At 38.4% G+C, this 27797-nt stretch overlaps 1 protein-coding gene across 1 annotated transcript in view; it reads left to right on the top strand.

Moving 5' to 3' along the window:
* XIAP (X-linked inhibitor of apoptosis) overlaps window positions 1-13570 on the top strand; it is a 21886-nt gene extending 8316 nt beyond the window's left edge. Inside the window, exons 5-6 of the mRNA XM_006862850.1 lie at window positions 1380-1580; window positions 13377-13570. Coding sequence (XP_006862912.1) covers window positions 1380-1580; window positions 13377-13570 — 395 coding nt within the window. The remainder of the gene's footprint in view (window positions 1-1379; window positions 1581-13376) is intronic.
* The last annotated feature ends 14227 nt before the right edge of the window (window positions 13571-27797 follow it).

Here is a 27797-nt window from a genome sequence, read left to right as displayed (position 1 = left end):
TTCTACTCCCGTAAAGATTTACACCCTCGGAAACCCTGTACAGGGTCGCTATGGGTCGGAACCGACTCGATGGCACTTAACAACAACAACAATTTTGCTTATTATCAGAGATGTTTTGAACTTCTTATAAAAGGAATTGTGCAGTGATGAGATTTGTGCATGTTTGACATGTTTTTATTGTTGTGTTTGAATATACCACAGTTTGCTTATCCATCTATTCACCTGAGGATGGACATTCAAGTTGTTTCCAATTTGGATCTATTAAAAATAACACTATTGCGAATATTCCTGTGTATGTCTTTGGTGGACATGTGCACACTCAGTTTTCATACGTAAGAGTAGAATTGATGAATCAGAATGATGTACCAACCCCCTCTCTTAGCTCTTCCTTATATACCCAGTGTTCCTACTTTGAGTTTCATAAAAGTGAGTTTTTAGTTACGTTCTTGCTTAAATATAGACCACCCCCTTCAGCTGCAGAAACTAAGTCTGAGGAAAAAGAAATATATATTCAACAGCATGGACTGAGCCTGTCTTCTCTTTATTGTGATTGTTTCAAAATAATTTGTAGTGACATTCACTCCTTAAATACTTTAGATTAGTTGTTAATGAGTTCAGCTGGTTTGAAAAAGTTCAGATGTTATGACACATTTAACAAATTTTCTTACCTGTCTTGCACTGTTCCATCACAATTTTTTTTAACTTTTTATTGTGAATTAGGTGAAGGTTTACATCTCAATGGTTGGTTATTTTAATGTCTTTAAAGTACATTATCTCAAATAATTCAAAGTGTTACAATACACGTTGTGTGCCTTCAAGTCAATTCTGACTCATAGTGTTTCTATAGGATAGAGTACAACTGCCCCATAGTTCTCAATGTGGCAGACTGCCACATTGTCTCCATCGGAGAGACTAGTGGGTTAGAACCACGACCCTTTTGGTAAGCCACCAAGCGCTTAACCACTGTGCAACCAAGGTTTCTTACAAAATACTTAGCAACTGCATTTGAAATTGTGGAGTCCTGGTGTAGCGCTGTGGGATGATGCAATGGACAACAAGGTTGCTTTGAACCACAAGGTCAGTGGTTCAAATTCACCAGCCGCTCCTGGGAAATCCTATACAGGGTCGCTAGGAGTAGGAACCAGCTTGACAGCACTTAGCAGCAACAACACATTTAAAATAGGAAGATTTTGAAAATGATCCTTTAGTACCTATATAGTTCAAATACTTTTCAAAGCAGCTTTGGTTTGCTGGGTTTGTTTTTAGTTTTATTTTTTTTTTGCTTGCTCCCTCAACTTTTCTGTTTAGGTTCATTTTGCTATTGAGTTGTATTAATGAAAATAATTTTATATTCATTTTCTCACTGATTTTCATTTCAGATGATACCATCTTTCAAAATTCTATGGTACAAGAAGCTACACAAATGGGATTCAGTTTCAAGGACATTAAGAAAATAATGGAGGAAAAAATTCAGACATCTGGGAGCAACTATAAATCACTTGATGTTTTGGTTGCAGATCTAGTGAGTGCTCAGAAAGACAGTACACAAGATGAAACAAGTCAGACTTCATTGCAGAAAGGTATGCTTGGCTCTTTTTTAAAAGTCAAGTAAAACATAATCATAACTCATTATGGGTAGTATCTTACATGGCTTTGTGGCCTTTTTGTTCCCTCCTTTTACCTCCCCTTTAGGATAAACAATTTTTTTTAAACTTATTGTTATGAGACACTTCAAACATACACAAAAGTAGAGAGAACAGTATAATGAGCCCTCATATACCCATCACCCAGTTTCAATTATTAACACTCATCCAGTCTTGTTTCATTATTTCCCCCATTTGTGCTATAGTATTTTAAAGTTAATGCTAGATGTCACAGATAATCATTTACCTATATATATTTCTATGTATAAGAGAGAAGGACTTTTGTTCACATGATCATAATATTGTTATAGCACTTAACAAAATTAACAGTCATTCCTTAACATCATCTGAAACCCAGTTGGTCATAGATTTCCCCAAATTGCCTTAAATATTTTTAAGGTTGATTTGTTCTAATACTGTGTTCCGAGTATAATCCATGGGTCCACTCACTTTTTTTTTTTTTTTTTTAAGTTTTTATTGTGAATTGTGTGATAGTTTACATGGGAGAGCATCAGCTTTACATTCATCCTATCGTATTTCATTTCATTGTAATGATTACAATCCCCTTGATGCATCATCATTCAACAACCTTTGCTTCCAAACCAGAGGGTTTTTTTTTTTGTTTTTTTTTTGTGTACACCAAAGCACTCAGGAATATATAACCAAAGGGTATATCCTGCACGCCAGCTCCCTGGCCGCCAGCACACAGCCCCTCTCCCTCCTTGAGTCTAGAGTCCCCAGCCACTCTGTCTTTCCACGTCATCATCTCTGCCTCTTGGTGTCACTGCTTCTCTGGATAGGGTCCTGCACTCCACTCTTCTCCCTTGATGGTCCCAGGGTCCTCTGCTCCTAGACTGCAAGATCAACCTCTCCCCTCCTTTTGTTACAGAACGTCTATCTTTATATTTGCAACATTCACAATCAGTTCTGATAGCAGTTACTTACTATTGAACCACAAGAACCTTATCTCCCTCTCCTTTTACCATTACCATCTAGACAGGTTGGAAACCACTCAGTGGAGATTCTGCCTTCCCTCGTACTCTCTGAAACTAGGCTCCCTCTTGAAAGTTTGTAAGCCAATCATTTCATGCCTTTGTAGCTGCCCTCCCCCCCATTTTGGGTAGCCAATGTCTAGGTTGCCCATCCCGGTCAAACCTGTGGGAATGATCCTTGCTGTAAAGATTCGTTCTCTCTTTTAAGCAACTACATCCATAAGTATAGGTCAAGTTCATCAAATTGTAGCAGATTATATTTTTTTTCCTCCTTTCTTCCTCTAGTCTAGTTCTGATTATCTACCCATTGAAGCTAGGTCAGATGGGTACTATCTGCAATCATAGGTGTTCTTGTGCATCTCCCATCACTTCATATCAGCTGAACACTTCACTCTCCGCTCTAGTCCTCTGTGACTATTTCCCTGTCCATGGGCTCAGGAGTCCCCAGGTCTCGCTATACTGCTAGCCAACCACGTCTCAATCCAGGTTGACAGGAGTCTATTGAATGTGGTTGGACTTAGCTCACAGCTTCATTGCTGTTTTTCCACCACTTCCCCTTATCGGTAGACCAGCATGGTTGCCAGCAAGATTACATGCCTGCTTGTGTTATTCCCTTTGAGTTTCAGTCTTGGGAGGGGGTTTGCCTTGAGGGGACTTGATTTCTTGCCTTCATGGCTCCCAGTTGAACAACTTGCTTGTTCTTGTAGTAGTCAATCTGGACTGCCGTTATTGTTTTTTTATTTTTCATGCTGGTCTTTCTTTCAAAAAGTATCTTCTGTTCCTCTAGCTGCTCCAGGCTGGTCTGCTTGTCCTTTCAAGTGGAAATTTCCCACCTCAGAAGATTCTGGATGGGGATCAGGATTCCACCTAGGGCCTTATGCAATGCAAAGGCTCCGCAGGAATCCTCTTTCATTGGGCAAGTTCTAGCCTCATTTTAGGTATTCCAATCAGTTATAGGCTGAAGATGGGCTTATAAGCTTTCTATGGTGATGTTTCTGGCTATTTCTTTCTCACCCCCTCAAGTGTCCATTTTACAATAATAGGCAAGGGAAAACATGATCCACAAGACAGTCAAGCATCTTAACATTATTTCCCCTCTGTTACCCATTCAAACCATGACTCAATCCCTGTATCACAGAGTCCTGTTGTTACAAGGGTGAGCATTACATCACTATTTACCTCTGTCCCAGTTAGCCCTGCAAACCTGCCTAAATGTTCTCCCATCCACCTTTTTCTTCCATTCCCTCCCCCTTCTTGTGTATTGCCCCACAAGACCCAAAATACCATGTGTCTATTCTCTACCCTGTGCTCCACCTTCCCCTCCCTCCCCTCACCCCACCCCCTATACCCTTGTAACCAACAAAAATTTGTTTCTTTCTTTTTTTTCTCCCTTTTAGTGTGGGTATTTTTCTTAAGCTTTTACAATAATGGTCCTATGCAGTATTTCTCCTTTGTGACTGACTGATTTCACCAGCATAGTGTCCTCAAGGTTCATCCATGTTATGTGGTGGCTTGCAGCTTCCTTGTTATTCTTCAAGGTAGCATAATATTCCACTGTGTATATGCACCAGTTTGTTTATCCATTCTTCCATTGATGGGCACTTACGCTGTCTCCATCTTTTTGCTATTGTAAATAGTGCTGCTATGAACATTGGTGTGCATATATCTACTCGTGTTATGGCTCGTATTTCTTGTGGATAAATACCAAGTAGAGGGATTGCTAGATCATAAGGTATTTCTATTTCCAGCTTTCTGAGGAAGCGTCATATTGTTTTCCAGAGTGGTTGGACCATTTTGCAATCCCACCAGCAATGTAGGAGGGTCCCAGTCTCTCCACATCCTCGCCAGCATTTTTTGTCCTCTGCTTTTTGGAACTTCGCTGTTCTGGCTGGTGTGAGATGATATCTCATTGTTGTTTTGATTTGCATCTCTCTAATGGCTAGTGATCATGAACAGTTCTTCATACGTTTGTTGGCTGCTTAAATCTCTTCCTTGGTGAAGTATCTGTTCATGTCCTGTGCCCATTTTTAAATTGGGTTATTTGTCTTTTTCTTGTAGAGGTGGTGTAGTTTCCCATGTATTTTAGAAATTAGTTCCTTGTCTGATGTATCATTGTAAAAGATTTTTTCCCATTTTGTGGGCTCCCTTTTTACTCTTTGGGTGAAGTCTTTTGATACACATAAGTTTTTAGTTTTTAGTATGTCCCAATCATCTATTTTGTCTTCTTTTGTTTTTGCAATTTTCAAAATGTTTGGTAGTCTGTGTGTGCTCTGCATTAGAGCCCTCACATTTGTCCCTGTTTTTTCATTGATGGCTTTTATAATTCTGGGACTCACATTTAGGTCTTTAATCCATGCTGAGTTGATTTTTGTTTATGGTGTGAGGTAAAGGTCTTGTTTCAATCTTTTGCATATCACTTTCCACTTCTGCCAGCACCATCTGTTGAAGAAACTATCTCCTTCCCCATGCAATATACTTAGGCCCTTTGTCGAAAATCAGCTGGCTGTATGTGGATGGGTTAATTTCTAGATTCTCGATTCTGTGTCATTGATCTATTTATCTTTCATTGTACTAGTACCAAGCTGTTTTGACCACTGTTGTTGTTGTTAAGTACTGTGGAGTCGGTTCCGACTCATAGTGACCCTGCACAGGGTTTCCGAGGCTGTAAATCTTATACGGAGCAGAAAGCCTCATCTTTCTCTCGTGGAACAGCTGGTAGTTTCGAACTGCCGACCTTGAGGTTAGCAGCCTAATTCGTAACCACTACACTACCAGAGCTCCTTGTAGCCATGTAATAAATTTTGAAATCAGGGAATGAGAGGTTTCCAACTTTATTCTTCTTTTTAAGCAGTGCTTTGCTTATCCTGGGTGTCTTTCCTTTCCATATAAAGTTTGTAATTGCTTTTTTCCATCTCTTTGAAGAGTGCCATTGGAATCTGGATTCAGATTGCATTATATGTATAGATTGCTTTGGACAGTATTGACATTTTTATAATGTTAAGACTTCCTATCCAGGAGCATGGTATATTCTTCTGGGTCCACTCACTTTAAAAGTGTGAATTTATGCTCTATTTCTTAGACAAAAAATACAATAAAGGGCAACATAGTGTAACCACAAATTGTATGCAGAATCTATGTTTTGTAGTTGAAACTTTTTTGGCTTTAAGAACGTTCTGCTACCTTTTATACAATGTGAACATAAGGGATCATTTTACTAAATAGGGCTTGAATGTAATACAGAAAGTGTATTAAATAATGTGAATGAGAAGCATATAAACTCCTTTTAGGAAAAAAAACCCTCCAAAACGTTAAATGTGAGTTCCTCAAGTATGGATGATGGCTATTATATAGAATTTGCCCAGAGCACTGAAGATTTAAGAAAAGGTTTCAAAAGAAATACATTTTTAGGTACTTTACCTGTAATCATTATTCTTTAAACTTTTGTCCCCTCCCCCAAAAATGAGAAATCTGCTAGTGCTAATCAACCTAATAGTGTATTTCTTTTTTTTCACATTACAGATCCTTTTGATCTTTCTTTATTTCAAATACTTTTGAAGCATTATTCAAATAATTATGTTGTTGTTGTTAAGTGCTGTCGAGTCAATTCTGACCCATAGCAATCCTGTATAGAGTTTACGAGGAGCAGCTGGTGAGCTTGAACCACCAACCTTGCAGTTCAAATTGCTTTGCAGTCTGGCGCATTAACCCACTGTGCCACACTAAGACTCCCCAAAAATTATAGAAGTCATAAAACAGTATACTATTGATGATTTTTAAAACTACATCAATTGTTACAAAAGATTCAGCAAAAAACTTACTTCTTTTATCTTAAAGATGCACTTAACTAAGCACTTAAATTTTTTTAAGCTTTTATTGTGAATTGAGTGATAGTTTACATGGGAGAACATTGGTTTTACACTCATGGTTTCATTGCAATGATTACAGTCTCCTCCATGCATTGTCATTCAATAGTATTTACTTCTATTCCCTCTTAAAATGTTTATCTTAGTAATGATAAACCATTTACTTGCTCATCTTTCTACTGCATCTTATCTATGTTGATCAAAATAGAAATATGAGCTATTGTGGCATTTTCCCTAACATCTTAAACACAATTCAAACTTAATTAAATTTGACAGTAAGGTGTAAGTTTTTATACCTGAAGGTGTTGTCTGCCACAAAAGAATTCAGTGAGCTACAACCAAAGGGCAGAATATATTAGGAAGGTGCCTTGTCCTTGTCCAACAGAAGTGAATGGACTGTCATTATCACTGAAACTACAGTAGTATGAGAAGGAGAGCAAATGGCAACTCTCAGGGTTGGGGGATTGAAATTCATCAGCTGAACTTTCCTTAAAACCAAAAACCAAACCCATTGCCTTAGAGTCAATTCTGACCCAGCGTACCCCTATAGGACAAAGTAGAAATGCCCAAAGGGTTTCCTGGGCTGTAAATCTTAAAGGAAACAGACTTTCTCCAACAAATCAACTGTGTGTTCAGGCTGATGACCTTTTAGTTAGCAGCCAAGCACTTTAACCACTGTACCATTAGGGCTTCTAACCTCTCTTTATTGTTGTTGTTAAGTACCATCAGTGTGTTCTGACTCATAGTGACCTTGTATAGGGTTTCCGAGGAGCAGCTGGTGGGTTTAAACCACAGACCCGTGGTTAGTGATTGAATGCTTATCCTACAGGGCCACACCAGGACTCCAAACTCTCCTTAGTCTTACTAAATTAAGAGGCAGATATTTGATACAGATTACTGGTGTGGTGCTGTAGGGTAAGCACTGGATTGATAACCACAAAGCCAGCGTTTCAAACCCACCAGTCATTCTTAGAAACCCTATACGAGGTCATTATGAGCCAGAAGTGACTTGACAGCGCTTAACACCAATTTCTAATGCTAGGGCTGCTACTGGTTTCTCTTCTCAAAGGCTAACAAAGAATCTTTTAATGCTATATAAAATAGTGGGTGAGCCTAAACTAAGTGAAGCAGGGAGAAATAGTTAAAACAAAACAAAGCATCACATTATTGTTGTTTACTAAGAAATCCTAGATTCAATGTTATAGCTTTTTTCTCCCAGTGGTTATGTGACACAGAATGCTCCACGAAACTGCCGTCTAAACTAGGGCCAGGTAATTTTCTTTTTCTTTCTTTTTTGTTAAATTACATTGTGTGAGAAGAAGCCCTTTATTTGGTATATGTGCTGAAGTACTTTTTTAAATCCTTGCATGTATACTACTGTATATAACATTTAAACTTCAAATAATGCACAGGCATCTGCTCAGGTAGTAAAAATGAATAACATCAGTTTATTCTAGAAGTGGTTTTAAATCATGTAAAAATATTAGCCATTAACATCAAAGCTGATCTAGCTATTGCCTTTTTTCTCCTGTGCCAGGAACCTCCTGACCTAGAAGAGGGCCTTGTAGAAGGTAGAAGGGGAAGTTGACGTAGGGAAGGACGTAGAATCCAGCAGTTGCCCTTAAGGCTAAACCTAAAACCAAACCAGACCTATTGCCATGGAGTCAGTTGCAGCTGTGCCCCATAGGGTTTCCAAGACTGTAATCTTTATGGAAGCAGATTGCTTTCTTCTTTCTCCTGTGAGGCAGCTGGTGAGTTGTAAGCACAGACCTTTCAGTTAGCAGTCCAACACTTACCCACTGTGCTACCAGAGTTCCTCTAGTAAGGCTTTGTTGTTGGGTGCCATTGAGTTGGTTCCAACTCAGAGCGACCCTGTATAGGGTTTCTGAGGAGCGCCTGGGTAAATTGAACTGCCAACCTTGCAGTTCATACCAACCTTGTAGTCAAATGCTTATCCCACAGCGTCACACGTAGAGTGAATTAATTGCCAGACGTGAACTATTAGTCTGGAAAAAAAAAAAATTATGCACAGCACATCACTGTTCTCAAGTAAGTGGCTTTGTACAAGGTTGGAATAAGGTAGAAAAAACAGAGTTGATGGTATCAGTGTTTGCTGCCCATGGCATCTCATTCCATCGTGGCCTATAAAATAGAACAATAAACACTGAGAAACAAAAGGAACCTCAGTGATCATATAATATAACAACTTTCATTACTTCAATGAGAAAACTGAAGTGCAGTTGAGCTATTGCTATCTATTCCTAGCTGTCACTCTGATCAGTTAGAAATAGAATTCAGGTTTCTTGACTTCTGGCTCAGTATTTTTTTAAAAATTCATTACTTAGTTATATGATTAGGAGTGGGGGTAAGCATAAATGCATACTTCATTTTGAATTTTTTTGGTATCGATCCTTTCATATAATAGAAGTCAGTTTATCATGTCAATTTTGGGTTTACAGACTTTATTTCCTCTTCTCTGAATGCCTTTTCCCTGTCTGTATACTTAGTCCCATTCTCTTCTTCCACCCCTAGTCCCTTAAGTCCACTTTGTGAACTTACCGTTTAAGGTTCAGATCAGAATTCACTTGTTACAAGTTTCCCCCAGTGCCCAGAGCATGCTTTTGAAATTGTTTTCTGCCCTGCCTGTTAGACCAAACATCTTGTGCTTTGTATTCTTATTTCTGATGTGTTTTCCACATCAATGAGTCTTTGAGCTTATAATTTCGATTATGACCAATTAGTTGCTTTATAAGAAGAAAAGGCTTAAATAAACCTTTTTCCTCTACCCTCTAGCTTAAGAAACCTTTCTGAAGCACAATTATGATCATATCTCCACTTTAAAATTCTTCACTGGCTTCCAGGGCCCTCAGGAGCAAGGGCAAACTACTTCACATGACTTGCCAAGTCTTTCATGTGTCAGGCTTCTGCTACCTTTCTATAGTTCCGTGTCATGCTATTTTTTTCCTTAAACTCTGTGCCCAAGCCTTACCAGTGCACTAAGAGACCATGTTCTCTCTTCCCTTGGAGTCGTCTTATGCTCCTTCCTCTGCCTGGAACACACTTCTCTCGCTGCCCCAAGTCCCTCTCCTCCTTGTTGTTAAGTGCCATCAAATCAGTTCCAACTCATAGCAGCCCCGCATAGGGTTTCCAGGGAGCAGTTGGTGAGTTTGAACTGGCGACTTTGTGGTTAAAACCAACTTTGGTTTTATCCTACAGTGCCACGCCAGGCCTTTCCTTCTCCTAGTTACCTCCTATTCATCTTTAGGACTCAGTTTAGGTGTCATTTCCTCCAGGGCCCCTCCCCCCCTTTATGCATGTGTGCATGCACACACATGTATACATTCACACTTTTCCTGTATTCTTCATTGTTGTTGTTGTTGTTAGTGCCGTCAAGTACGTTCAGACTCATAGCAACCCTGTATAGTGTTTCCAAGGAGCGGCTGGTAAGCTTAAACCACCAACCTTGCAGTTCAAACGACCTTGCAGTTCAGCACGTTAGCCCACAGCACCATAACTTGTTATCACACTGAATTATAATTTCCTGTTTACTTGTGTTCCCTAATTATCTATTAATGCCTGGGGCCTGGGGTCTATGTGAGGGGCCTTCCGAAAGTTCATTGAAAAATTCCATTATCTTCTAATTCCATTCTTATATGAACTTTTTGAACCCCCCTTGTTTATTGTTTGTGATTGTTTTCCTAGTGCCTACTATGGTGCTGTGGGTTAATGTGATGGACTGCAAAGTCAGTTTGAACCACAAAGTCAGAGGTTCAAGCTCCTCAGTCCCTAGTTGGAAACCCTATATAGGGTTGCTATGGGTTGAAATCAACTTGATGGTTCTTAACAACAAGACCTGGTTACCAAGCACCTGTGATGCTGTAGGATAAGAATTACATTGCTAACCACACGGTCAGCAATTTGAGCCCACCAACTGCTCCTCAGGAGAAAGATGAGGCTCTCTGCTTCCGTAAAGATTTACTGCCTCAGAAACCCTATACAGGGTTGCTATCAGTTGGAACTGATTTGAAGGCACCCAACAACAACAATAACAATAAGGGAGCTTATAAAGGGAAACCCTGGTGTCATTGTTGGATAAGCACTGAACTGCTATTCACTTTCTGCTGCTGTAATGATTTACAGCCTCTGAAATCCTATATAGGTTTGCTATTACTTGGAATTGACTCAGTGGCAGTGGGTTTTAAGTATTCAGTAAAAATGTGCAGAATAAAATTGAAGTGTTGTTTCCTAATCTAGTTTTCAGAATCTTGTTCCCCAGGATGGTGAAAGGAATGCCATGGGAAAAAACAGAGCCCCCATATTAAATAGGAAAATACACTGAATTTTCAAGGAAGAACATATACTGTACTTCACTGTACTTGATAGCAGTGGTTACCAAATGCCATTGTGGTTAACCCCAGAAGTTTCAGATTGAGTGAATGGGGCCCAGAAATCTGTCGTTTACAGTTGCCCAAGTCATTCTAATGTAGGGCCAGATTTAGAAACCACTGGCGTTCAATGATTGCAAAGATAATGGAGTGAAAATATGTGATGTGTTTAGAATCGTGCCTGGTACTGCCCCTATTATTGTTGTTGTCATTATAGTTGCATTTACCCATGAAATACCTTTGTGGTATATTTATTAACTTTTCTCAAAATCTAATTTGAAAAAGGTTGAATTAAACCTCAGGATATGCTGATGACAAGGAGCTCTGATAGTGTAGTGGTTACGAGTTGGACTGCTAACCTCAAGGTCAGCAGTTCGAAACTACCAGCCATTCCGCGGGAGAAAAAGATGAGGCTTTCTGTTCCCGTAAGGCTTTACAGCCTCGGAAACCCTGTGCAGGGTCACTATGATGACACCCTGTGCAGGGTGCTGATGACACACAGATCTCTAGCTCTAGCTCTGACTTCTTCTGACTTCAAGACTTGGCTGCTGAATTGCCTACTGGACGTTTTTATCTGGATGCCTTGCAGGCACTTAAAAGATATTCTAAATCAAATTTCACCCTAAACCTGTCCTTTTGTAATATTTCGTATTCGTGTGTTTGACAGAGCAGTGGGTTAAACATTGAGCTGCTAACTAAAAGGTCAAGTGGTTTCAACCCACCAGCCTCTCAGTGGGAAAAAGATGAGGCAGTCTGCTTCCATAGAGATTACAGCCTCGGAAACTACATGAAGAAGTTCAACTCTGTCCTATAGTGTCACAATGACTAAGAATCTTCTCAGTCAGAAATCTTTGGGGTTTTTTTTTTCTTTTTGTCTTACGTCGTTACCTCCTGTCCCAGTAAATTCTGAGCCCTCCACACCTTTTTTAATTAGCCTTTTTAGTCTGAGGTAATTTTAAATTTACATGCAGTCGTAAGAAATAATTTAGAGATACAGAGAGATCTCGTGTACCCTTTACCTTGAATAACTTAATTTCTTTACTTTTTGCACATGTGTGAATACCCCCATTTTTCATCTGTTGTTTTGTTTTTTATTCTTTTGGTTTTTGCCTTCCCCTTCACCCAAGTTAATATGTGTTTAACTTCTAGTTAGTGATTTGCCCTCTTTTCCTCTTCCTCCCTGGTAACCATCGAATAATGTTTCTGTTAGTATGAAAACCTTTCTTGACTCTTTATAATAGGGTCTCTTACCATATTTGTCCTTTTTGTGGTTGACTTCTTTCACTCAGCATAGTGCCCTCCAGGTCCATCCATGTTATCTGGTGTTTCACAGATTCATTGCTATTCTTTAATGTTGTGTAGTGTTCCTTTCTATAATGTACCATAGTTTGTTTATCTACTTTTCCATTGATAGGCATTTAGATTGTTTCCATATTTGTGCTATTGTGAATAGTACTATGAGTGTGCAATAGAACAAGAGTGTGCAATCTATCTATTCTTGTCAATACTATTTCTCTAGGATATATACCTAGTGGAAGGATTGCTGGATATATGGTATTTCTATTTCTAGCTTAAAAGGAAGGCCATACCATTTTTCACAGTGACTGTACCATTTTACAGTCCCACCAGCAATGTATGAGGGTTCCAGTCTTTCCACACACTTTCAAGCATTTATGGGTTCTTTGAACTTTGCTATTAATGCTGGCGTAAGAGAATTTCACAGATTAATTCTGTGTCTGATATGTAATTGCCAAGATTTTTTTCCCAGTATGTGGATTCTCTTTTTACTCTTTTGATGAACAAGCTAGAAATCTTGACGTCAACTTTCGTGTGTGTTTCTTCCTCTTTTATTATGTCCAGTCAACCACAAATCCTACTTGTGCTGCTTTAGAAGTGTCTCTCAAATCCATCCCTCCATTTCCATTTTTATATTACCATGCCATTTCTAAGTGCTACTTCCTTTTCCTAACCTTTGCCCCTCTGCCTGGCAAACTGCTGTTCGTGCTTAAATGACAGTGCCTGCCACCCCCCTACTACTGACCAGTAAAGCCTTCCTCAACTAAAACAGAAGAGCATGTTCTCTCATCTTGTCCCAGAGCACTGTGCACACAGCTTTATTATAGCACTTAATCACTTTCTATTTATTTACCTTTGTTGCCTCATCTGATGTCCTTCTCTCCCACTAGTGTGAGAGGCACTTACAGTCAGGCACCATGTGTGAGTTATTCTGTTACCTCCCAGCACTAGCTTAATGCCTGGCACATAGTTGTTGTTAAGTACTGTAGAGTCACTTCTGAGTCATAGTGACAGTGACCCCTTATAGGGTTTCCAAGGAGTACCTGGTGGGTTTGAACAAACAACCTTGCAGTGTTTGTCCTACCGCACCACACCAGGACTCCTAGCATGTAGAAGGAGTTCAGTAAACATTTGCTGTAATTTAAAGAGCTGAAAAAAAAAGGCTAAAACTAGCACCTTTCTTTTCTCTTTCAACAGAGATTAGTGCTGAGGAGCAACTAAGACTCCTGCAAGAGGAGAAGCTTTGCAAAATCTGTATGGATAGAAATACTGCTGTCGTTTTTATTCCTTGTGGGCATCTGGTCACTTGTAAGCAATGTGCTGAAGCAGTTGACAGATGTCCCATGTGCTACACGGTCATTACTTTCAAACAAAAAATTTTTATGTCTTAATCTAACACCACAGTAGGCATGTTTGAATTTGTAATGTGAACTGACTTTAAGTTATCAATATTGAATTCCGTTAACATTTGCTACCCAAGAAGAAAACAGAGTGTAAACAGTAATGTTTTAGTTAGTATTCTAAAATTTCAATTTATGGAGTTTTCAGGAAATTGGCTATATTAGTTATCTCTTTGTTTTCCTTACTGTTATTCCATTGAAATCCTAAATTAAGAAGCATCATATTCTATATGATCACTATGTGTATTTGCAGTGCACTTACTTGATTTGTAAGTATAAGTGAATTAGAATAGAATCAAGTGAAGTCTTTATTCAGAGAGGCTTAACAAACGGAGCATTCTGTGTAAACATGGTGATTTAGATTTTATCTCACAAAACACATAGTTTGTTACTTGTGAAAAAGGAATGGATTGTTCCACACTGGCAGAAAGATGGAGATTAGCTTTAGATTTTTGTCTTTATGTTTTAAGGTTGTGTTCATTTTGTTTCAAAATTATACACATGTATTTGTGTGAATCATTTAAAGGTGATTTTGCCATTTTTAAAAGATCATTTAAATGATAGACTACCATCTAGCCTACCTGTACTGACATGGAAGATGTCAAAGAGATATGTTAAGTGTAAAGTGCAAGTGGCAAACACTCTGTCTAGTATGAGCCAAACTAAGGTGTGTATGTTTTGAATATGTATAGACCAAAAGGTTTGGAAAGATCCGCACCAAACTGGTAAGTGTTTCTCTTGAGGGGGTGGGAGGTGGGTTCCAGAGGGGCTTTACCAGGGCCTTTCACTTTCTACTTTTTTCATTTTTTTCTGTTTAAATATTTTATAAGTATGTATTAATTTTGTAATCAGAATTTTTAGAAAATATTTTACTGATTTAAAGGCTTAGGCATGTTCAAACGCCTGCAAAACTACTTATCGCTCAGCTTTATTTTTTCTAATCCAAGAAGGCAGAGCAGCTAACCTTTTTGGTACCAATGTGAAATTTAAATTTAAATACTCTTGTTTCTCCTGCTTTATGGATGAAAAATATTGCTGAGTGGTAGTTTTCTGACAGGTAAGACCATGTCTTCTTCTCTTGTTTCAAAATAAATATTTCTGATTTTGTAAAATGAAATATAAAATATGTCTCAGATCTTCCAATTAATTAGTAAGGATTCATCCTTAATCCTTGCTAGTTTAAGCCTGCCTAAGTCACTTTACTAAAAGCTCTTTGTTAACCCAGTATTTTAACCCTCTGTCAGCTGCTATAGGGAAAAGTAGAAGCATGTGTGTACACTGCTCGTAGTTATAGTCCAGCTTTCCATGTTGAGATTCTCCTATCATCTCGTATCTTAAAGTTTTATGTGAATTTTTACCATTAAGAGGATTGTTTAAAGTGTATATAGGACACAGTGTCATCTTTCCTCTACCTAAAAATTTTTGTTGCTGTTTCCTTGGCTAGTAATAGTAGTAGATACTTCTGAAATACTCTATCGAGATCCTTAGAACCTCTTGGAAATTACAAAATACAAGAAAAGAAAAATCACTGTTTAAATATTTTTAAAAAACATTTTAACCACTTGAATAAGAGTTCAAATGGGTAAAAACAGAGGTTTAAAAATGCTTCATAGACCACCCAGGGTATATATTACAAGATTCTCACAGTGACCTGTTGTAGAGGTAAAGTGAGGCATTTTACTGCAGAGATAAGTTTAAGAATGAAACTGTTCAAAATTATATTTTCATTGTATTTTCTAAAAGAAAGAATATTGTCATGTTCTAACCTGTTGATTACTACTTTAAGTGATATATATTTAAAGTGTTTCAAATTTAAATGAGAATTCTTAAAAGTTAAATAATGACTGTCCTGTTTTTATTTCTCATGTAAGTCCTCAGTTCTTTACCTTTACACTGTCTTCTAACAAACTTTAGTGATGCAAGTATATTCATTAAGTTAAATTTGACAGGTACCACCTAAGCTTTAAGTTTAAATTTAGAGTTATCTACAAGGGGAAAAAAGTGTTCAAGCTTATGAAGTGTGTTTTTTCAAGATACTTCATTCAACTCCAGGTCAACTAGTTAGTTCAGTGTAGTTGCTTGCCAAGGACTGAATTGTTTTATTTTAACATAAGGCTTTTCCTGTTCTGAAAGCCTCAGTTCATGACAACTCTTCTTTAAAAACTTTTATGTTTAGAGTTAAGTAAGATCTTCCCCCACCCCCAATGAGTTATGAAATTTAATACATGAAGTCGATGAAGCTAACAGGTTTATTTTAAGAATTGTTTTAAAATGCTGTTGCTTCAGTTTCTTAAATCACTCAGCACTCCAACTACTTAATCAAATGTTTGTGATTTACCAGTCTTTGTTCGATGTTTTTATTATGGATCCTTCCCATTAATTGTATAAAATTGATCATTTTCAAAGCCAAAAATATAACCAATTCCAACTCCCTCCCCTAAAAAAAAAATTAGTTCTCGATATCTACATGTGGACATGTGGACGTTCCTTTTCTGTATAAAGTTCATTCTAGGATTTCGAAGTCACTACCTATTTTACTCTATATTAGTCTTGTGAAGAATCAATTTGTTTAGTTATGAATAATTATAATAATGCTGATCAAAATGTCTTGACTTGATTTTGGAAAAATTAATGTTTATAAAGTGAATTCCACTTTATTTAATGGCTTTGTATTGTCTTTCCTGCTAGAGTTTTGTCTTCCCCACTCCCCTTTTGGTTAGGAGCTAAAATGGGGTTGGGTAGGTGTATATAATGTAACTGTGCCCTGTATATTATGACTTTGAGTTGTTTTGTTGTTGTATGATTTAAACCTTGAAAGTTGTTTTTTCCTTTTGAACTCTGAATGGAGACTACCACCACAGCATTGGTTGCATACATTGTACCTTTTAGACCCAAACCACTATTTTATTCAATGTCTTGGTCTTGAATCAGGAAAGGAGTAGACGATGTGGGAGAAATGGAATAGGTTATGTATCATTTCCACTAGAGAAAAAAAAATGGGAAGGAATATTTACAGATGTTCTGTTAAGTCAAATCTGCTTTAAAAAAAAAAAAAAGTAGCCATTTCTTCATATGTGAAATGAAGCAAATACTGCCTATCTCACGAGATTATGAGAGTTGAAGACCATATATGTAAAGCACCTATATATATTATAAATGTTATTTTCTTCCTAACACTGTTTACCCTCCATAGATTTGCCTTGACCTGGAAGTTTGGACAGAAACCCAGAAGAAATTCTTACATACTTGCTTGAGACAAAAGCTTGAAGAAATACTTACATGATAGTTCTTTCAGGGACTCTTACTCATCTTTGTTCATGTTTCTCAGTCATACTTAATATGTAAATTACAGTATATAATTAAGCAAAATCCATGAAAGTATTTAAATTTCTTTTTTTTTTAATTAAAAAAATATATTACTCATAAAATTACTGGAACTTTTCTTATAAAAGCAACTGGTTTGGTTCCACCTTAATAATCAGTCTCAGTTTGACTGCCATATGCTTATTAGCACAATGGGAATTTCATTCGCAGCATATTGAAATCATAGCGTTCAGGGCCAGAAGTGGTCTTAACGAGTATCTGATGTGCCCCCCTCATTTTACAGGGCAGACATCTAAGACTACAAGCTAGTTAGTAGCAGGACCAGGACTGGGACATAGTTTGGAGATGAAAGTTCATAAAACTACCTATCCTGGGAGGTCTCAAGTATTTCTTGTCAACTATTCTTCCCACTACATCACAACTGTCACTATATATTCAATGATACTTCATGACTAATACAATAGGACAATCTTAAATACATCTAACTTCCAGTTGTACAATTGCTACATTAATGTTTGGGTGGTAATAGTCTATTTTGAAGTCTTTACTTTTTCAAATCTGCATATAGATTTTTGGCATTTACTACATTCTGTATTGTTAATCGAAATTTTAAATTACTATATAAATTTATTTTATGTTAGTAACAAATTTGCATTTTTAATACGATGTCGCAAAGGCTCTAATGTCATCTCTGTTAGAAGATTTTGGGTTATTTTTCTTTACTGGTATATTTAATCTGGCAGAATGACTGATTCTTATGTTGCGTCAGTGTTGTGAATAATCATGTGGAATGTTTTGAGATAGAGTACTATATTTGTGGATATAATTTTATTGATTTTTTATTCTCGTTTAGTAGGCACCTTTCCATCAGTATGGAAAACTAAGAAAATTGCTTTCCACTGTATAATCTGGCAGTCATCATAGATTAAAGCTTATTTTTATCTAAATAAAGCTTATTCAATAAAGTTCTATTCTTTAAAGTGGTATAACTGTGTATTTTTTTCACTTTCTCAGAAAAAATAAAATAGTCCTCTCAAGATACTAAAATGTAACCCTTCCTAAATATATCTTATGTCATGTGACCAGTCATAAGGTACACATCAGGTCAGATCATATAAAACAATTTTGAAGCATTAGTTTTCATGTTCATGGGATTTTATAAGTGCATGATAAGTCTACTTTTTAAATCTATAAAAATATGAGCAATAAGAATACTTCCTCTAAACAAGGTATGGTTGTATAGGATAAGAACTAGACTGCTTACCAAAAGTTCAGCAGTTCAGACCCACAAGTCACTTCTCAGAAACCCTGTAGAGTCACAATGGGTTGGAATTGACTCTAAGACATTAAACAACACCAAACAAAGACTGACCTAGTTGTTCCAAGAGATAATAATTTGTTGTTAAGTGTCATCGGATTGGTTCCAGTGCATAGCAACCCTGTATAGGGTTTCCAAGGAGCATCTGGTGAGCTTGAATTGCTGACCTTGCTTGCAGTCCAGCGCATTAACCCGCAGTGCCACACCAAGACTCCTGAGATAGTATGTTGTTAGGTGCCATCGAGCTGGTACCAACTCATAGCGACCCTGTGCACAACAGAACGACACACTGCCTGGTCCTGGGTCAACGTCACAATCATTGCTATGTCTGAGCCCATTGCTACTGCCATTATGCCAGTCCATCTCATTGGGGGTCTTCCTCTTTTTCTCCGACCCACCAGGCACTGGTCCCTCCTCATAATATATCCAAAGTGTGAGAGACGAAGTCTGGCCATCTTGACTTCCAAGTGACACTCTGTCTATACTCCTTCCAAGACAAAGCTTTTCTTTTGGCTGTCCATGGTACTTTCAGTATTCTCCAACACTATAACTCAAATGCTTCAATTCTTCTACAGTCTTCCATATTCACTGCCCAATTTTCACATGCATATGAGGTTATTGAAAATACCATGTCTTGAGTCAGGCGCACGCACCTTAGTCCTCAAACTGACATCTTTGCTCTTCAACACTTGTGCAGTAGATTTGCCTAATGCAATATTTAGTTTGATTTCTTGACTGCTGTTTCCATGACTGTTGATGGTTAATCTGAGCAAAATGAAGTCTTTGACAGCTTCAATATTTTCTCCATTTATATGGTTGTTGTTTATTGGTCCAGTGATGAGGATTTTTGTTTTCTTTACATTAAGACACAACCCATACTAGAGGCTGTGGCCTTTGATCTTCATCAGTAAGTATTTTAAGTTGTCTCCACTTTCACCAAGTAAGGTATCATCTGCATATCACAAGTTGTTAATGAGTCTTCCTTCAACCCTGATGCCATGTTTTTCTTCATATAATCCAGTTCCTCAGATTATTTGCTCAGTATATAGACTGAATAAATATGGTGAAAGAATACGACCCTGATGCACACCCCTCCTGATTTTAAACCATTCAGTGTTCCCTTGTTCTGTTCACCCAACTGCCTCTTGGTCTATGTACAGGTTCCTCATGAGCACAATTAAGTGTTCCAGAATACTCATTCTTCACAATGTTGTCCATAGCTTGTCATGATCCACACAATCAAAAGCCTTTGCATAGTCAACAAAGCACAAGTAAACATTTTTCTGGTATTCTCTGCTTTCAGCCAAGATCTATCCATGTTGTCTTCTGAATCTGGCTTGAACCTATGGAAATTTTCTGAGTTAGTATAGTTGTCACTGTAAAAAAGCTTAACAAGTAAGTGAATCTAAAAAGCCACGGGTAGCATAGTGGTTACAAATCGGGCTGTGAACCGCAAGGTCAGCAGTTTGAAACTACCAGCTGCTCCGCGGGAGAAAGATGAGGCTTTCTGCTCCCATAAAGATTTACAGCCTCAGAAACCCTGTTCAGGGTCGCTATGGGTCGGAACCGACTCCATGGCACTTAACAACAACTCCATTGGAGTCCTGTTGTGGCACTGCAGGATAATGCGCTGAACTTCAAGGTCAGTTTGAACTGCAAGGTCGGTGGTTCAAACTCACCAGCCACTCCTTGGAAACCCTTTACAGGGTTGCTATAAGTTGGAACCAACTCAACGGCACTTAATGACAGCAACAACAACACTCTTTTGAGGCAGTCAACAGGGAAAAATGTTTCTTGAGTCTACAGAGGCAGATGCCCAGAGTGTTGCAGACGCTACAAGCAGTCTGGTAGGGTAAAGAATGCAGAAAAAGGATAATTCCAAAGAAAGTTGTAAAGTGCCTTCGAGTGAAATTTGACTCATCCAGTGTAGGGTTTCCAAGGAGCAGCTCCCTGCAGTCCAATGCATTTATACTACAGTAACACACCAAGACTCCGGAAATAAATTTAGAAGTAAACATTTCAAGCGGTCATTCCCCTCTGCCCCTTCCTACCTAGGATAGACTAGAATTACCCCATAGTATTTCCAAAACTGAAATCTTTACGGAAGCACACTACTAAATCTTTCTCCCACGGTACCTGGTGGGTTCAAATCACTGACTTTGTGGTTAAAAGCTGAATGCTTAACCACTGTGCCACAAGGGTTTCTTCCTGTCCATGATGGTTAAGTGCTATTGAATCGTTTCCGACTCAAAGCAAACCTGTATAGTTTCCAAGAAGCGGCTGGTGAGTTTGAACCACTGACCTTGCAGTTAGCAGTCCAGTACTGAATCTACTGCAGCACACAAGTACTCTACCCATAATGAATTTCCTAAATTATAAGTTGTATTTCAGACCTAGGTCTGTGTAATGTCTGATTATCTTTAAATGTAGTCCAACTGTCACAGGTCAACTACACTTTCAATTAATATTGACAAAGGGTGGACTTTTAAAATTTACACGAGTCACAAAGTATAATAAAGCCCATGCTAATCACTCAGCTTCAACAATTAGCAACATTTCTCTCGTTTCATCTAAGACATTGTTTTGCACATTCTAAAGCAAATCAGACATTGTCATTTGCCTGTAATAACCTCATATATCACCAACAGTTAACCATCTTTTACATAAACGTGTATTTGTAGCTCACCAATACATTGCTGAATTTTAATGGACATTTGAGCAAGAATTAGGATCAAGATTATTCCACATTTATGTCTCATTTCAAGATTACAAAGTAACCCCCTCCCCGAAAAAAACCCACTGATATTGTCAGTGTACAAATACATTTAAACTCCATTCTCATTATTTGATTTGGTAGTTTATCAATTGTAGAATAACATGGGTGTTATCAACTGCACGTTGCGTGCATACCTAGTGCTTCTCAAAGTATGATTCTGGTGACCAGCAGCAGCAACATCACCTGGGACCTTTTTGGAAATGGAAATTCTCGGGTTCCACCTCAGACCTACTGAATCAGAAACTCTTAACAAGCTTTCTAGGTGATTCTGATATAGCCTAAAGTTTGAAAACACTCGGGTATGGTATTGCACTTGAATCCAGAAAAAAAATCAATGGCAGAAACCTAAAAATCAAATTCATGTTGCTCTCTGCAAATGAATATCACCCACACCTTTCTTTTCTCTATAGCTCTTTGCTGATTCAGTCCTGTCTTTTCTCGTGCCACCAAAATGTGCAGGCTTAAAATGCAGCAGCATGAAACTCCCCCATGATTCTCCTGCTTCAACAAAACTTCTTGCATTCAGTACACTTTGACTTTGTAAGAAAAATCACTATTCAACCTTTCACTGCTGAATTCAGAATAGCTCACACAGTTTATTGCTGTTCAACTAGCCTCAAGTCATGCAATGAGAGAGTTAAGTATTTGAAGAGTCACTTAAAAGTTTTAGTGCTATAGCAACTAGTTGAGATCCTACAGAACAGACCTGCACGGCAAGAGAGAGTTGAAACTCTGTGAAATGTAGCAGTTAATCTAGAATTGTAGAATTTCAGAGTTGGGAGGGTCCAACCTCTCACTTATAATTGCTGCTCTGAATTTTTGTTGTTGTTGTTGTTTTCAGAAACTAGCATAAACAGCAAGCAAAAATTCTTGTGTAGAGAGAGGTGTTGGGCCTCGGAAAACTTTTAGAGTTTAATAACTACATTCATAGTTCTATTTTGGCCTCTACTGCAAACAGATTAATCTTTAGGTGAGACTAGATGAAAGTCACTCAATGTATGTGGTGGTCTTTTCTCCCCCACCACTGGTTAGCTTATAAACAACAACAACAAAATTTTTTACTTTCTTAGAGATTTGGTCTGCTTGAGTGTTTTTGGTTTTTAACTTAATTTTTTTTTTTTTTTTACTCAGTTTAGTTTGAAATTTCCAGTCCTGGTCGGCGGTTCAAATTTACCAGGCACTCCTTGGCAACCCTATTGTTGCTGTTAAGTACTGTCGAGTCGGTTCCGACCCATAGCGACCCTGTATAGGGTTTCCGAGGAGCGACTGGTGAACTTGAACCACCGACCTTGTAGTTCAAACGGCTTCGCAGTCTGGGGCATTAACCCACAGTATCACACCAGGACTCCCAGGAACCCTATATAGGGTCACTATGAGTCGGAATCGACTAGACACCACTTAACAACAACAATACACACCATAATAAACACTCTTAAAAAATCTTTTCATGGGCCTTCCCTAGTTACTTTGAGGAGCCCTAATGGTGTCGTTGATTAAGCATCGGGCTACTAACAGCAAGATTGGACGTTTGAGCCCACCAGCTACTCCACGGGAGAAAGATAAGGCTATCTGCTCCTGTAAAGATTTATAGTCCCAGAAATTTTAGTGAATGCAATTCTGCTCTGTCCTATAGGGTCCCTGTTGTTGTTGTTATGTGCCGTGGAGTCGGTTCCGACCCATAGCGACCCTGTCCAGGGTTTCCGAGGGTGTAAATCTTTATGGGAGCAGAAAGCCTCCTCTTTCTCCCGCGGAGCAGCTGGTAGTTTCGAACCTAGGAGTCGGAATTGACTAGATGGCCGTGGGTTGTGCGAATAAATATGAGGAAATAGAGTTATGAGCATATAAGAACTCAATAATAGAAGCCAAACTGTTATTTTCCTCTAAATTTCCCAGAAGGCTTTAAATTTGCAAAGAAAGGCTAAGGTACAATTAATTGAGGTAATATGTGTTTAAACAACGATCTAGCTTTAAAATCTAATTCGTATTTCAATAGATTTTACTGTTCCAAAAATAAATCTTGCATACAAAGTTATAGATATCTATTTGTTACATAAACTTTTATTTTGAGATTTATTTTTCTTCAAGTGTATGTTTTATGTTTCTTTGGCTTTGTTTCATTACTAGGACTAGGGATTTCTTTTCAATTCCATTAGCTTATATAATGGGCTTTGCATCTCTGGCTAAGGCATCAGAAATGTATTTTCTCATTAAATACTGGAATTTTGTTTGGCAGAGATTAGGCTCTGCTTCTGCCAGATTACTGACAATTGTGTTAAGGATAAAAGGGGAACTCATGAGTATGTTCATGAACACTTAACTGATGTTGCAAAGGAATTTAGGTTAAAAACAAAAGACCCCAGATCTCTCCTCATCGAATTAACCCTCTGAAGTAGAGAAAACTTGGTAAAAAATCATTTGATTTTTATTAAGCAAACATGGTACATGATTTTTTTAGTAGAAATTTAACAAAAGGTCAGTGTTAATCATTAAGTAGAGAGAATGGATCTAAGTCATGTGGAAAAACCTGTTTTTCTTTCAACTGGATTTTTTGACCTTCGATTAATAAAAAGAATGTACTCTGTGCTGGCCTTATATCTTTTTTCATTTTCTGCTGTCATCTTTTCAGTACATTATATTCTTATGTGATCTATAAGACTTTTTTTAAAGACCTGGCTAATTATGGAACAAGATGGAGTGGCACAGTGGCAGCAGCAATGGGCTCAAGTGTGGCAACAATTGTGAGGTTGGAGCAGGACCAGGCAGGGTTTCGTTCTGCTGTGCATAAGGTCGCTATGAGTCGGTGCTGAGTCAACAGAACCTAATAACAACATACTAAGTATAGGTCAAAACGAACATTTGATTAGTTATAAAAAGTGAAACATAAAAACATTGGTGCATAGGAATAATAATTCCTGCTCCACCTACCTCAGAAAATCGTAAATATCATATGAGAAACGACATGAAAGAACTTCAAAAGTATAAACTCTCTATAAACCTGAGGAATCCTTCCTATAATTAGAGTTCACTGGACTAATTACAGGTTAGTTTCACACAAAATGTAAAAGTCATGGACAACTGATTAATCAGCCTTGTAGAGTGATGAGGTGGTGCAATGGTTAACTGCTAACCAAAAAGTCGGCAGTTTGAAGCCACCAGCTGCTGCTGCACGGGAGAAAGATGTAGCAGTCTGCTCCCATAAAGGTAACAGCCTTGGAGTCCCTATGGGGCAGTTTGACTCTGCTCTATGGGGTCATTATGAATTGGAATCTACTCAACGTCAATGGGCTTCATTTCTGGTTTAGATCGATGCAACTAGCTTATACAGTTTCTTAGCATTTCCATGGCTCTCAGAAACCTTTACATACACCATGTGTTTTCCTATTGCCTCTTGTTTAATCAAGAGCAATGGCTCGAAGATAGTTGGAGAAATTTTTGCTGTGCACAATTGTAGAAATTGTGTAACTAAACCCTGCTATTCAAGTGGCTCTCAAATAGATTTACTTAGGTTGTCAGGCCAGTTCTATTTTCTAACTTGAAAAGAAAACCCCATCCAGCTCAGTTCTACTCTCTTTCTATACTGTTGTTGTTGATCCTATGTGATAGAGGAGAAGTAGCTCATAGGATTTCTCACATAATAAAGGCTGTATTCTTTATAGGAGGAATGCAGTGGCTCCACAGGATAAGTACTGGACTGTGAACCACAGGATTGTCAGTTCAAGCCTGCCAGCCACTCCATAGGGAAAAGATAAGACTTTCTGCTTCTGCAAAGATTTAAAAAGCCTCGGTCATGAAAAGAGAAAGACTGTGTGCTGGCAGCCAGGAGGCAGGCTTGCAGAATGTGCTCTTTGTTTGGTTGTTTAAATGATTCTATATTCCTGAGTGGTTTTGTGTATATTCAAATAAACAAGAGCAACGACAACAAAATACAAAGGGAATAAAAGCAAATTCATTGCAATGAAATGAAATAGGATGAGTGTAAAACCAATGTTCTCCCATGTAAACTATCACTCAATTCACAATAAAAACTTAAAGAAAGAAAGAAAAAGAACATATAATACATTTACTCCTATGGATGTGTATACTTTCATTGTTGTTAGCTATCCTGGAGTCATGCGTTAACTCATGGCAACGCAATGCACAATGGAATTGGACCATTGTGATCCATTGGGGTTTCACCGGCTGATTTTTAGAGTACCTCACCAGGGCTTTCTTTCTAGTTTGTCTTAGATTAGGAGCTTTGCTGAAACCCATTCAACTTTATAGCAAAAAGCAAGCCTCCATTGACAGGTGGTGACTGTGCTTAACGTGTGCTGGCCAGGAAATAAGTGGAGGTCTTCCTCATGGGACGTGAGAATTCTACAGCTGAACCATCACTGCCCCTGTACATTTAAGGACAATCATTTATTTTCCCAAAGGATTCCTTGATATATGGTTAGTGATGTCAACTTAACACAACACTTCCAAAACTATACATTTCAAAGCATTTTTAGCTACCTTATTTCATAACATCCTTCTGAAATGAGCAAAAAAATTAAAACCAACTGCCATCGAGCCAATTCTGACTTATAGCAACCCTTCAGGGTAGAGTAGAACTGCCCCATTGGATTTCCAGAGGGTTCAAACCGCCAACAGTTTGATTAGTTGCCCAAGTACTTTAATCACTGTGTTAGCAGGGTTCTGAAATGAGCAGAGTTTGTTGTCATTTTACAGCTAAGTTAAGTGACTTGAACAAGGTCATACAGATACATCGGGGCAGAACAAGAACTCTGACTTCTGGGCTGGCACTCCTTGCATTATGCCATTGTGTTTCTCATTCATTATGTTTCTAGCATCTCTGTAATTTACAGATGAAGAACCCCAGACATAGAGGTTATGTGACTCAACCCAAATCATATGGTGAATCACTAATCAAGCTGTTCTTATAGGCAGTGAAACTGTTTCTAACTAAGTTTAGGCATGAATTACCTAAATTGGCTGCCTCACTGTCTGAACTTAAGAGTAGCATATGTATCCAAATCCGGGTTCTTTTTTAGATGGCTAGATCTGGCTGTCCATATAATACCCAACCACAAAAACAAATTAGAACTAATAAATAGGTCTATGTGGTCCTTAGGTGTCCTGGTGTGGCATTGTGGGTTAATGCGCCAGACTGCAAAGCTGTTTGAACTGCAAGGTCGGCAGTTCAAGCTCACCAGCCGCTCCTTGGAAACCCTATACAGGATCACTATGGGTCGGAACTGAATCGATGGCACTTTACAACGACAACAACATGTGGTCATTAGCATGCCTACTCCACTAGAATTGAAAAATTAAAGTCATTCTAAAATCCAAAATTTCTATGTTTCTAATCTCAAGAATGAAAATGGAGGGCTCTAGATTCATAGGAAGAGAGGGACTAAGAGATGGGGCGACCAGGGGGCAGATTTGTAGAATGTGCCCTTCGGTGGTGTGAATTATCATATATGCCTGAGTGTTTTAAAATAAATAAATAAGAGCTAAAGTGAATAGAGAGAAATATTAACTGATGGTACATGGAGGGGATTATAATGATTATAATGAAACAAGGTGTATGATTTGTTGAATGTAAAACTGATGATCTGCCCTGTAAACTTTTACTCAATCCACAGTAAAAATCTTAAAAAAGAATGTGGAAATGTGAAAGGGAAGTGTTCATTACATTGCCAAGGGGAACGCGGAGGTCAGGAACCATACCTCCTCTCTCATCACTGTGTTCCCCATCTAGACTAACATGCTGCCTACTCCATCAGTGGGCACTCAGTTAATTTTTGTGTGGTACATAGAGTGAAGGTATGAATGATTAAGTGAACCAAGTGGGAACATTTCCCCATCTAAAAACTGCACTGAAAAATATCATACAATTTACAATCAGTACTTATTTCCTACAAATTTTATTATCTTTTCAAACAAACTGGTGTGGCGCTATGGGCTAATGCATTGGAATGCAAAGTCGGTTTGAACCACAAGGTCGGCAGTTCAAGCTCACCAGCTGCTCCCGGGAAACCCTACACAGGCTAGCTATAGGTCGGAACCGACTCAACAGCACTTAACAACAACAATAACATGTACCAAGCTTTGAGCAAGATGCTAGGAAGTTCATTTGCCATAGAGCACTGAAGAGTAATAGAAGCTGTATTTCATTTAAGCTATATTTTATTTCCTTGGGGAGATTCTTGGGGGTGGTTTCATGAAAGAAGGGGCCCATGAAGAAGTCAAATAGTCAATGGGTTGGGGAAAGACAGTTACCGCTGGGAAAGCAACATATGCAGAACTCAGAACTGAGAAAGTATGAAGAAATAAAAATGAGTCTGAATGAGAGGTCCAAAGGATCAGTCAACATATTACCTACTAAGCATTCTCAAGAACTCCTAACTTTATATGTACTGGGTGACCTTGAGTACACATTTAGGATAAATGTTGTTGTTGTCAGGTGCCATCGAGTCGGAACCGACTCATAGCGACCCCATGCACAGCAGAACGAAACAATGTCCGATCCTGGGCCAACCTCACTACCGCTGCCACACTTGAGTCCATCAATGATGCCACCTGGCTGATCCATCTCGTTGGGGGTCTTACTCTTTTTCTCTGACCTTCCACCCTACCCAGCATGAAATCCTTCTCCAACGATTGTTTCCTCCAGACAATATGTCCAAATTAGGAGAGACGAAGCTTAGCCATCCTGGCCTCCAAGGAGCACTCTGGCTGCACTTCTTCCAAAACAGATCTATTGGTTCTTTTGGCAGTCCATGGCACTTTCAGTATTCTCCTCCAACACCACAACT

This window comes from Chrysochloris asiatica, unplaced genomic scaffold (assembly GCF_000296735.1).
Source record: "Chrysochloris asiatica unplaced genomic scaffold, ChrAsi1.0 scaffold00051, whole genome shotgun sequence".
Taxonomy (NCBI): domain Eukaryota; kingdom Metazoa; phylum Chordata; class Mammalia; order Afrosoricida; family Chrysochloridae; genus Chrysochloris; species Chrysochloris asiatica.
The sequence above is the reverse complement of the archived record's forward strand: the minus strand, read 5'-3'. Positions and strand labels throughout refer to the sequence as shown.